This window comes from Taudactylus pleione, unplaced genomic scaffold (assembly GCF_031769625.1).
Source record: "Taudactylus pleione unplaced genomic scaffold, aTauple2 ptg000230l, whole genome shotgun sequence".
NCBI lineage: Eukaryota > Metazoa > Chordata > Amphibia > Anura > Myobatrachidae > Taudactylus > Taudactylus pleione.
In genome coordinates, this window is record NW_028284632.1 from 572,521 (window position 1) to 585,840 (window position 13,320).

General features: G+C 46.7%; 1 protein-coding gene across 2 annotated transcripts in view; it reads left to right on the plus strand.

Moving 5' to 3' along the window:
* FAF1 (Fas associated factor 1) overlaps positions 1–13,320 on the plus strand; it is a 305,642-nt gene that overhangs the window by 93,959 nt on the left and 198,363 nt on the right. For both annotated transcript variants that reach the window (XM_088479291.1, XM_088479292.1), the window contains exons 3-5: positions 1,661–1,707; positions 2,652–2,872; positions 5,366–5,457. In XM_088479291.1, the coding sequence (XP_088335417.1) occupies positions 1,661–1,707; positions 2,652–2,872; positions 5,366–5,457 (360 nt within the window). The remainder of the gene's footprint in view (positions 1–1,660; positions 1,708–2,651; positions 2,873–5,365; positions 5,458–13,320) is intronic.

The window sequence follows — 13,320 nt, forward strand, 5'->3', positions numbered from 1 at the left end:
CCTGAAAAGGGCCACCGGAACAGGAGAGAGGTTCTACTAATTGGACCGTTGAATGCATTTGGGGACCCATCAGATCAATTGAGACCCAATATGTAAATGTTTGTATTTTAGGTTGCTTAATTCCCATCATAACAAATAAAAAAAAAAAAAAAAAAAAGCCTTTTCCTATAATAGTACTGTCAAATGTATATAATTAATAAAACTTGCTTCACTGTGACTTCAATTACTTTCAAAGAAGGTGGCTGATTGACAGTCTTCTGCGGCAATAAAAGCATAATTTCCAATTGAAAAAAGCCACAATGAAAACTAGCATATTTTTGCCCGGGATACGTTCAATATGTCGGCGCTTAGAATACCAGCGCTGGAATCCTGGCACCGGCATCCCGAAGTTAAGTAGCTGGGTTGGTGGGAGGTTTATGGGTTAGTGTTAGGCACTAGGGGGCGGAGGTTAGGTTCAGGTACCGAAGTGGGGGAGGGATAGGATAACTACCAACAGGTGTCTGTATCCTAACAATGTCCGGATGCCGGCATCAGGATTTTGACTGTCGGGATCCCGAGCACTGACATCCCGTACCCATCCCTACTCGCCCATCAAGAGGAGTACCGACGCCAGTAGTGTATGCATTTGGTTTACAAAAACACCACACACCATAGACCCTTGTATCGCACTTGCACCCATGTTGTAAACCATTTACTTTATGTCCAACACACTTATTTGGGCATCTTTAAAACTACAAAAACTTCTCCAGTGCAGCAGAAACCACTTCCCATCTTGCGTAGGAAAAAAAGCAAAGCAAAATTAGTTTGAACAAGTTTTACAATCTGTGCCAGGGGAAATCCCCAATCATTGTCAGCAGAGCATTCGCAAGCCCATGGCAAGTGCCTCGACCCTCATCATATGCTAGTTGTACCTGCCACTGACAATGCAAGTAATAAGGCTTTCTCAGTGGTATATGCATCCGTGTGCTGGTCTACATTTGTTTGCAGGTGTGTGAAGTCGTCTGTACTGTACTTGGTTTATGTTAGAATGCCTCCGTGCTGCCATCTCGCGCTCACCTGAGCGTAAGCGGCAGAACGATGCAATGGTGCGTGTGCCTGTGCCCACTGTTATGGGCATGCTCAGCGCAAATTCCTGCAATTTACGCTCCTCCATATATAGGTGTCCTCCTGAATCGATCATGAATTAGGTGTCTGCATATTATTTTAACGTTAAACTGAACTGATGATATACAAATATCCTAATTCATTTAATTACTATAAATGACCATTATGAAAACTCTTCTACAGGTGACTCTTTAGAAAAGGAAGTTTAACAGATTTGTAATTTTTGTTTAACTTTAATAATTTGAAAAATTAAGCAAAATGTCTTAGAGTTTTTCAGTGTCCTGGCATGAGTACAGTAGTCTGGTTATTTGTGGCATAGATTATGTGCAGATGTCCCTCTGCAGGCCCGTGCGTGTGACCTGTGCTACTGCAGGCCCGTGCGTGTGACCTGTGCTACTGCAGGCCCGTGCGTGTGACCTGTGCTACTGCAGGCCCGTGCGTGTGACCTGTGCTGCTGCAGGCCCGTGCGTGTGACCTGTGCTGCTGCAGGCCCGTGCGTGTGACCTGTGCTACTTCTGGGTTCTAAAAAAAAATTTATATTCTTTCTTCCTTACAGGCAGCAATAAATGGGGTAATACCGCAAGAAAATGGCATTTTACAAAGGTAGGTCAGTCCCAGTATCCTTTTCTATGGAAATAATGTGTATTTCTATTAACATTTGTGTTATATATGTAAAATTCTAGTATAGATATTTTATTATATTTGGATTATTAACTGCATTCTCCTTTGTAATAACATTTTATGCTGGACTCCTCCCCCACACCACACCCTCTCTTGTGCAGGACTCCTCCCCTACACCACAACCTCTCTTGTGCAGGACTCCTCCCCCACACCCTCTCTTGTGCAGGACTCCTCCCCCACACCACACCCTCTTTTGTGCAGGACTCCTCCCCCACACCACACCCTCTCTTGTGCAGGACTCCTCCCCCACACCACACCCTCTCTTGTGCAGGACTCCTCCCCTACACCACACCCTCTCTTGTGCAGGACTCCTTCCACCACACCCTCTCTTGTGCAGGACTCCTCCCCCCACACCATACCCTCTTGTGCAGGACTCCTCCCCCACACAACACCCTCTCGTGCAGGACTCCTCCCCCACACCACACCCTCTCGTGCAGGACTCCTCCTCCACACCACACCCTCCCTTGTGCAGGACTCCTCCCCCACACCACACCCTCTCTTGTGCAGGGTTCCACCCCTCCATCCTACCTTCTCATTGTAGACTTTGCCCCCGGCCCCCCCCATCCAAAACACCAACTGTTGCGCAGGCCTAGGCCCCACGCACACTAAATGTAGCGCTTTTGCGCCATTCCAACCCCTCTGCTTAGGTGTAGCATTTATTGTATATGTTGGATCATACTGGAGACTATTTAGGATGGGCCCAGAATGCAGTACAGGAGGAGCCACTGTTGCACAGATAGCTAGTGGGTGTCTTGAATTTTAGAAGCAGCAAGACAAGGATTTGTGGAGCTTTACTGCATGTTATCACTGTATGTGTGTATATTTTCTGTGGAGGCTAATATGCATCTTCTACACTATAATTTTAGTGAATTCAGTGGGGAAACAATACAGAACCCTGTATTTGGTCCTCCCACCCAGTTGAACACCTCGGTATCTATTGCTTCTCCCTCCTCATCCTCTACATCCGCCTTCCGCCCCGTAGTTTCCAGCCGGCAGGTTGTAGAACGACTTTCACGCATGCTGGACTTCAAAGTGGAGTACAGAGACAAGACCGCGGATGTAGTTCTTGAAGATAGCTGCACTGTCGGTAAGACCTAAAGTAATTGTCATCCCAGCAGTTTGACACCTCTGTAATACTAACTGAGCCATTGTGGAATGTTGAAATAAAGTTTTACCTCCCCCTCCACTTCACACCACTTTATTCCCTTTTACAAATTTTGGACTGTGTTCTAAAGATATCTGTACAGGATTGTTCGCTTTGACAGTTGTGGTGGCGTTCTCTGTACATGAATCCACCAATCTACACAGTGAATTATTGTGTAGCAAGTCTGCAAAGCATTCAGTCATTCTCTGCCTGCTGAGATAGAGAATAATATTCTATTATTGTTACCTTCCAATTATTGTCACCTTCCTAACATGGCAACCTGCTGCAGGGTTTGAAAGAGAACGAAAGATATCTCTTATGTATAAACACTCCAGTTATTACATGGGTACTATTCAGCTCATCAGTATACACAGCCCTTAAGATAACAAAGTATCTGGATAAAAGATCGTCAATTTATAGGTAGACTTGCAATTGGTAGACACTTTAAAAATATATATTTTTAGGGTTGGGCACTAGGGGGATGGTTAAGGTTAGTCTAGGGTTAGGTTTAGGCACCAGGAGGATGGTTAGCATTAGGGTTAGAATTAGGGATATGCAGGCTCGGATAGGTTTGAATGTGCATGCAGAGTTTGGATTTTTCCCTTCAAAAATCGGGTCTCGGAAAGGGACAAAACGTCATCTTTCATGGACAAACATCACCATTCCTGGACAAAAGTCCATGAAAGATGACGTTTTGCCTCTTTCTGAGACCCGATTTTTGGAGCGAAAAATCTGAACTCGGCGTGCACATTCGAACCTATCCAAGCCTGCACATCCCTAGTTAAAATACTAATAAAGTCGACAATTTCATCTGGTGTCAACCCATGGATAGTCTATCTTTTCTACCACACCCAATATAAAAGCTCCACTGTATCAGAAGGAGTGAATTGGTGACCACCAAGGTTTGATGAATACTTAAACTGGTTCCTGGATGGTGGAGTGGTGCAGCCGTCCCCTGAGGTGCCAGATGTCATTTTCCACCAGTGTAGGATCTCAGTCCTACTCTACAGCAACAACGTCTTCCTGCGAGTCTGAGAGATTGTGGAGTTCAGGTGGAGTGCTATTCCAATGTCAGTAGACTAAATGAACAACTTTGCTAAAGTGATAATCCAGATGGACGAAAAGGTGTTTAATTAAATAACTAAAGCTTTCTTGGCTATATGATTGTGTATGTAAGGGAGTGATGTTTTGTTATGTCCACTACTGAGTGCTGGAAGTGTTACTAAAAAGTTGTCGAAAGCAGAGACTTAATCAAGTCGCTTAGTAATTGCCAAACTGTCATTTTAACTTCGGCTCTTAACACAATTTTATGTTCTATGGAGGTTATACTATCTGTATATATCCGGGATGCAATCGGGAAGCCGGCTGACGTAAGCCCAACAGCCGACTTCTCGACTGCTTTATCCCGGCGAGGGTTAAATGACAGGCGTCTAAATCTAGACGCCTGTCATTTTTCAGACGCCGGGAGACCGGCGCCCGGCATCCCGATTGAAGGGATGCCAGGCGCCGCGAGCGGACAGCCGCAGGGGGGATGGTTAGGTTTAGGGTACCCGGGGGGGACGACTTGGGGTTAGGCACCCCCCCGGGGGATTTAGGGTTAGGCAGCGGCGAAGGGGGGGTTAGGTTTAGGCACTTAGAGGGGGTTTTAGGATTAGGCACAGGGGGGAGGTTAGGGTTAGGCACCCCTAAGGAGGGTTAGGATTAGGGGGGTTAGGTTAGTTTAGTAAGTACTTACCTAGGGACGATCGGGATTTCCAGCACTGTCGGGCTGCTGCTGCTGGGATCTCTCCAGCTGTCTGACTCACGCTGCCGGGATTCGAACTCACGGCCATGCGGCCGGCGGTATTTCATACCGTTTCCATATATCCACCTATTAAATAATACCCTTTCATATTTCATGCATAGTGACACAAGAGGTCACATATTGCACTTGAGCTGTTACGGAAGCATTTGCAGTTATATGTGGCCATCACAGCGATTCCTGTGTCCACCTTTACCTTCAGGGCATTTACAATTCATAGCACGGAACAGTAGATCATTGTGACCGTTATAGAATGTACTGTAGCTGTATTGATACATTACCTTCCTTTTCTTGTAAACACTGTCCCTAGCCACAGTTTAACCTCTTCCTGGCACCTGGTGGGTTTGGAGGCATTTTCAACAGTGAGGATATCCTCTTTAGGTCTTGCAGATTTCTTAATTGCAGAATATAAAGGAAAGAGATCCGCTTTCCCATAGCAACCATTGCAGTTATTTTCCTAACCGCTCCTGATGGATGATCAACAGACGTGTTGATGTGGTTCTTACTACCTTTATCCCTTGCACTAGTTTTTATAAATGTTTTTGCTGTTTTTAAAGTGTAGAAATTGTGTAAAATAAAAATGTACAGATCTCTCATATAACCTATGTGATGTTGCTACTTGCTCTGTTTTCCAGGAGATATAAAGCAGATCTTAGAAACTGAGCTTCAGGTTCCCGCATCCAAAATGCTGTTAAAGGGCTGGAAATCTGGAGATGTGGAGGACAGTGTGAGTATAAGCAGAATCTGGAACAGAGCGCCCTATTCCTAAATGTACAATGCTTGTCCCAAATGTATTGGCATACAGCTATAGATAAAGGTACAACTGTCCTATTGTAAGATGTTGCTAAAAATAAATGCATGTACATGGTGCCGGCTCTGCATAAGTGTTTTGTAGAACAGCTGGAGAGTGAGAGGTCAGCTACTGTAACTGCACCGCCCCCTTTGGTCACACAGGGAGTACTGCATGTCTTGTAATTATGCTGATCTGGAAAGTCCCTTATTGTGCGTTTATTTCCTTCCCCATAATGCCACAGAATTTATTTTTTTATTTTTTTTATTTTAGTCTATTGCTCTCAAAAATAGTAAGTCAGTGAGCAGACGAGTAATGAGCAATAATTGTGCAAAGTGAAGTGTTCAGATGCCTTACAATTGCTGTCCATGATGGGTACCTCCTTTTTATCAGCTGCAGCACTTTGGTCTGGGTCTCTGGATCTGCCAGAAGAATTACCAGCTACCAATAGATTGACAGGGGGAGAGCCAGAACCATTTGCTGATAGAGGACAATCAGCTAGTACTACTGGAAGGTGTGCATTGAATATGAGCCTAGTTGGATGAGCACAAGTCCTCAAAGCACTATGGCCCTCATTTAGAGGCGGTCGCAAGAAGCAAGCGCTCACTTGACTTTTCAAGTGCGGTCTCCTGGTCGCTAGCTAAGCTGTGGGTTACCACCCACAGCTTTAGCGACAGACCAGGTTGATGGTCGCGATGGTGAAGACCATCGGGGCTTGCAACAAGACCCTAAGGTTGGGTCTCTGCAACCGCAAGCCCCCTTAAGGAACGCCTCCGTTTGTGAAACCACCCCCCCGCCATACCTAAAAAACGGGTTGAGCTGTCGATCAACATCGACAGCCGCCCCTTTTGTTGTGAGCTCCGGAGCGAGAGAATTTCTCTCTCGCTCCGGGACTTGCGCACGCGCAGTGCGGCCGGTTGCATCGACCCGGTTGCAAGCGCTCAGCTCTTGCGAACAGGTCTGAATGAGCTCTCATGTACATTCCTGTCCATAGATTCCTCTCCCCAGCACTGAAGCTTCTATGCTATTCCCTTCTACAATTGATGCTGTACTACATCTAAGGGCCTAATTCAACAGTGGACGCAATTCTGCGATTTACGCAGATCGAGCGATTGTTTGCCATCACACATGTGTATAAGCCGCTCTGCACACGCTCTGTGATCGCATTGTGATCACGGACGCTCAGAGGAATCCATCGCAAAGTCAGTGACAGTTGCATACGCAGCTTGAGCGCGCTCTGCGTGCGAGGAGACTCGCAATGTTTGCTGCTGATCAGTCTTGCCGTACACGCTACGTGACTGCTTGATGTGCGTCGATGGTACCGATGTTTACGCAGGAGTGCGCATTGGACGGATATCAGAAGGCAGCAGTGGGTATCTTTATGGCGGCTGTGCTTTGGCAGGCATTAGCGTATGTTCGCTGCTGCGTTCCATGCAAAATTGCAGCTGCGATATCATTAGCGTCCTCTGCTGAATCAGGCCCTAGGAACAGATGGCTATGGGGCCCCACCTGTTTTCTACTTTTACTTTTTTAGATATTTGTTTCAAACCTTCATTGTCCCTTAACTTCTGGTACAGCTGAAAATATTGCCCTCTTGTTTTTTTCTATTGTTATAGAGTTTGCATATTAGGGCTCAGTGGCACACTTGTGGATTGGGTGTTACATTATCAATTATTGAATTAGAATAAATTAATCAGTGACACAATTAGTTTTCTAATTAAGAACTTGTGATGGACTATTATTCTGGTGAAAATGGGGATATTCAAATGTGATTTATGTCTCGCGCCAGTGGCAACAGTATGCAAATGAGAGAGAGAAGGAAACTTAAGCAGTGATTCTAGTAAAAATGCATTTGGCCTTCCCTATTGTGCTTTGGTAGTGTAATAGAATGAATCGCTAAAACAGTATCATTATGTTATTAACACACATCTTAATTTGATTTGTTGGCTCATATGTAGTAGGCTCTGATTAGCTAGTCCCGGCACGATTTCGGTGGTATATCTGCTAGATTTAAACAGCAATTAGGTTGTTTTTGCCTTAAGACTAGTTGCCACTTTTATTTCCAGAATTGCACTGGGACCGGTTATAGGAGCCTATTACATTTGGGCCATAGTGTGATACTGTGAGCGTATGATCTGTCCAGTCGAGTCATTGGGGTTCTATTTTCTGCTAGTAGTGGCAATCCCTTCCCTAGAGTAATCTATAATGGAATAGTTTGGAAAGTAGGGTGGCGGGGTAGTATTTACTTACTTAGCAAGAACACTGTAGACTTCTATTATTTGAAACTCAACGCTGATAAAAATTACGTTTACGTGGCTGCACATCACACCCAGGGTTGGAATCCAATTGGCCACGGGGGGGGGAAATGTTGTTCTTTCAGTATTTTCCCTGCGCAGTAAAATGGGTGAGTACATGGAAGCCCACGGTAAACCCTGCAGCTATTTGTATTCCCCCCCCCCCCTTCCCCCCTAAAGTGCATGGTATGCGCCCCCGCTCCCACTGGGCTTCCTGTGCAAGTTAGGTGTGATGTGCACACGCACACCGCATCGGCGATGATGAATAGGATAAGTATAGCGGAGTAGGGCGGAGCAGAGGCGGCTGGGCTGACCTGCAGATGCCAGGCTCATTTACTAGTATTCAGTATAGAAGTCAATGCAGTAAAATGCATTTAAATATGAAATACACATGTATGATATAAATATTACAGAGAGAAAATATTTCTTCTTCAGGGTCCATAGGGCTCCACAGGGAGACATTGGGGTGTAGGTGCGACCTGGAGGACCGGACACCAACAGCACAGCTTTTCAATCCTAGGATGCTCGGGTCCTTCCCCCTATATCCCGCCCACAGCCTGAGGGCACTACAGTTTCGTTGGTGACCGGCAAGAGCTGGGTCACCATTATAACAGGGGGCTGTATTAAGCAGCCAAAGCTTTTATTTTATGATTTTATTTATTTTCCTCCGGACATCTGTGCTGCTGCCCCATCACCCCTCCTAGGCACCGTGACTCCAAGCCTGTGCTAGGTACTCCTGGCGGGGCTCCGAGGGGGGCCAGCTAGCAGGCTCCTTGGACCCCAGACTGCAGCCCGGTATTAAGCGGACAGGTAAGGCGTGACGCCGTTCGCGGGACCCGCAGTCTTGCCTCCGGTCTCAGGAGACAGACCGGAGGCACTGATGTCGACATGACTCCACTAGACCACCTGGACATATAACATACTGGCGCAGGGCATATGTCAGGAGACCAGGGGACCCGGTGGTTATTGTTAGCAAAGGGAGAAGGCGCTCTCCCTGCAGTCCCTCCCCCAGTCCACTGCGGTCTTGGTGTTCCCTGGGCTGCTCCTCTCTCACCCTCCACCCACGTCAGATGCCTGGATATGGGAAGTGGTCTCCCACGGATATGCCCTCTTTCCTGAGGCAACCCCCCCAGCAGTTCTTTTGCACAGGACCTCCATCGTACCCAACCAAGGCCCTGCTGCTCCAAAAAGCCATTCAGTCTTTACTGAATTGAGAAGTAATAATTCGGGTCCCTTCCTCACAACGAGGCGAAGGCTATTATTCTACCCTTTTCTTAGTTCAGAAGACCAATGGGTCTCATCGGCCTATCCTTAACCTCCAATCTCTGAACAAAGTTATCAGGGTGCTCAGGTTTTGTATGGAAACCCTCCATTCTATTATCCTAGCTATGGAGCCTGGGGATTTTATGGTATCTCTAGACATTCAGGACACTTACCTACAGGTACCTGTAGCGCCTTCTTATCGACACTATCTCCGGTTTGCTATACTACAGCAAAATTACTCATTTCAGGCTCTGCTGTTCAGCCTTTCTACAGCCCCCCTGGTCTTTACCAAGACCATGGCAGTTATGGTGGCCTCTCTTCGTCGTCAAGGGATAAGACTACTCCCATACTTGGACGATCTCTTGCTGTTGGCCAGCTACCCAGGGACTCTTCATCGCGATCTACAGGTAACCATTGCCTTTCTTCAAATGCCCGGTTGGCTGATCAACTGGAAAAAAATCTTCCCTAACACCCTCTCGAAGGATTGTACATTTGGGAGCCCTCCTGGACTCTCGAGTTCAGAGAATCATCCTAACGGCGGGCAAGATTTCAGCAATCTAGCTCAGACTACGCAGTCAATCGCCGTGTGTCAATTCACTCTGCAATGCAAGCCTTGGGATCAATGGTGTCCACCTTCGACATGGTGGGGTTCACCCAGTTTCACACCAGGCCCCTACAACACCTGGTCCTCTTCAGGTGGAACGGGCTACCCCATCTGCTCAAATCCCAGACGATGAGCCTCCCCACAGGGGTTCGACTGTCCCTAGCCTGGTGTCTACAGACTTCCCATTTCAATAATGGTCATTTCTTTTGGATCCAGGACTGGGCTCTCCTCACCACAGACGCAAGCCTCTGAAGATGGGGTGCAGTAATCGGCCAGCACTCCTTCCAGGGCTGATGGTCCCCAGCTGAGGCAGTGTTACCAGTCAACATCCTGGAACTTCGAGCCATCTACAGAGCTCTCACTCTGACTCAGGATATTCTAAAAAACAGGCCAGTACAAGTACAACGCCACGGCTGTGGCCTACCTCAATCACCAAGGGGTCATCTAAGTCAGTCAGCAATGACAGAAATGTCCCACATTCTCACATGGGCTGAACGCAATCTCCCAGCCATCTCCACAGTGTTAATCCCAGGGATTCTCAATTGGGAAGCGGATTTCCTCAGCCGTCATGACGTGCATGCAGGAGAATGGTCTCTACATCCAGAAGTATTTCAGCTTCTAGTGGACAAATGGGGTCTTCCGGAAGTGGATCTCATGGCCTCAACAACAAACTTTCAATTTATTTAGCCAGAACACAGGACCCTGTCGCAGCCTTCATAGACGCATTGTGAGTGAAATGTAACTTCCAATTGGCATATCTCTTCCCTCCAATATCCCTACTTCCTCAAGTGCTTCGAAAGTTCAGATAGGAGGGGCACAGTCCTGTTGATAGCTCCAGCTTGGCCCAGACGTCATTGGTACTCTGATCTTCAAAGGCTCTCCATAGACGTTCCTCTTCAACTTCCTCTACAAGTAGACCTGTTGTCTCAGGGTCCATATCTACATCCGGACCTAGCCCATCTGTCTAGAGGCTTGGCTCTTGAGACATCCCTCCTAACGGCTAAGGGTTTTTACAGCTCTGTGGTCCACACCATGCTCAGGGCACATAAACCGGCCTCAGCCAGGATTTGCCACCAAATATGGCATATATTTTTCCAATGGTGTGCTCCAAGAAACTATGACCCTCAAGTGTTTAAAGTTTCTCGAATTCTTGCCTTTCTTCAGGCTGGACTGGACCTAGCCCTCTGCCTAGCATCTCAGACAAAGCAGAGACCTGCACTTTCAATCTGGTTTCAGCGCAGAATTGCTACTATACCGTATGTTCACACCTTCATGCAAGGTGTTCTACGTATAGAACCTCCCTTTGTCCCTCCTGTGGCTCCATGGGATTTGTCAGTGGTGCTCCAAGCACTTCAGAAACCTCCATTCGAACCCCTGGAAGCAGTGGATGTGAAATGGGTCACTGCGAAAACTCTGTTTCTACTGGCTATAGCATCAGCCCGTAGGGTATTGGATTTAGGAGCGTTTTCATGTCGCTCCCCCTTTTTAGTCATCAGGACAGGGTTGTTCTTCGTACACGCCCAGGTTTCCTTCCCAAGGTGGTTTCTCGCTTCCACCTGAATGAGGAAATTGTGATTTTGGCATTTCATTCACCAGACCTCTCGGCAGATGAGGCCTCGTTGGATGTGGTCCGTGGACCGCACTACTTCCATCAGATAATCGGACTCCCTTTTTGTCCTATATGGATTCCACAAGAAGAGACCGCCAGCTAACAGACTCTGGCCAGATGGATTTGCATGACTATCTTTACAGGCTTACACGCAGACTGGCCTTCCTGTGACAGCTTCAGTATCTGCTCATTCTACTCACTCTGTGGGTCCCTCTTGGGCAGCCTGGCATGGCGCCTCAGCTGAACAGCTATGCAAGACGGCCACCTGGTATTCTGTCCACACCTTTCTTAGGTTTTATGCCTTTGATGCATTTTCCTCTCAGGATGCTTCCTTTGGGCGTAGGGTTCTCCTATCAGCTCAGGACCGTTCCCGCCCTTGAACAACTGCTTTGGGACATCCTCAATGTCTCCCTGTGGAGCCCTATGGACCTTGAAGAAGAAAAGGAGAGTTATGGTAAAACTTACCTTGCTTAACTCTTACTTCGAAGTCCATAGGGTCCACAGGGCACCCGCCCTGGCGCTCCTAGCTTCTATGGGTTTATTCTCCTGGTCACTTGTTTCCTTCTCTGTGTGAGTATGATTCCTCAGTGTACCAGTCTTCCTTCTCTCCTATCCTGCTCCTGCCTTGGGCTTGTTAACAAAACCAAAGTGCTCTCGGGCTGTGGGTGGGGTATAGGGGAAAGGACCGGAGCATCCTGGGATTGAAAAGCTTTCCTATCAGCGTCCAGTCCTCCAGGTCCCACATACATCCCCAATGTCTCCCTGTAGACTTCGAAGAAAGAGAGTTAACCTAGGTAAGTTTTTACCATAACTCTCCATTTGTCACCAAAAAAATAATTTTCCTCCTAACTTATTTGTAATGTGGCACAAAACTCTGCAGCACTGGGATATCAGAGTAACTAATCATATGTTATACAATCGCACATAGAGAGAACACGTACAGATGAGGTTAACGAGTAGTGAGAGCTTAAAGTATAGATTATAAGCTTGCGAGCAGGGCCCTCTTACCCTTATGTATGTCTTTTATGTATGTATGTCTTTTACAACCCAGTATAATGTTAATGTTGATTCAAATTGTAAAGCGCGACAGATTTTTCTGCGCTATATAAGAAAATGCAAATAAATAAATAAATAGAGCTGATATATTGAACATGTGGCTCTCCAGCTATTGTTGAACTACACATCCCAGCATGCACTGCCACAGTTTTGCTATTAGGGCGTGGTAAATCTTTCAGGGCATGCTGGGATGTGTAGTTCCCAAATAGCATGTTGATTACCCCTGCTATAGAAGGGGAGGATGATGCTGAGACACTAGGAGTCAGTAGGACAGTGGGGTGGAGACTGGTCTGGTGTTGGGGGTACAATCTGGCGAGTTATTATAGGTTATAATGAACAGGTTGGTTTTGAGAGAGTTCTTGAAAGATTGAGGGATGGGTAAGTGAATACTACAATTGTATTCCTTATGAATGGAGCAATATAAGCCATGGCTTCCTGTTCACTTTAAATATTCATTACATTTCATTTTTATACGGAGGCTATTTGATGGTAGGGGTCTGTTTTCAGCTGATTGTCTTTCTACATTTTTTGTTCCTGGAATTATAAGCCGTGTACACACTTAAACAATATTGTGCCGATTTGTCGTCTCTGGATAAATCTGAATGACCAATCTGGCATATCGTTAGGTGTTTGCCCGATTTGCGCACTCCGGCGGTCGCATGCGATGTCATGTGGTTGGTTGTGCTGCACTGTCAATCACAGGAGATCGTGTACGATGCCATGCTACCGAATTCAGCATGGCATCCGGCATCACCCAGTCTCGCCCTGCATCGTGCTAATGTGTATGCTGGTGCAGGGGCGCGCCGCCCGTCAGATCGGGCGGCTACACGTCGTTCTTATGTATAGTCTGCCTTACAGTAATGAGTTTTTCTTTGAGGTGGGTGAAATCAAATGGTAGCAATTCACTTAAGCTGATTTCCGGGAGATTGCCGTCACAAGCGCGCTGTCTATTATGAGGGCGACATATTTCACAA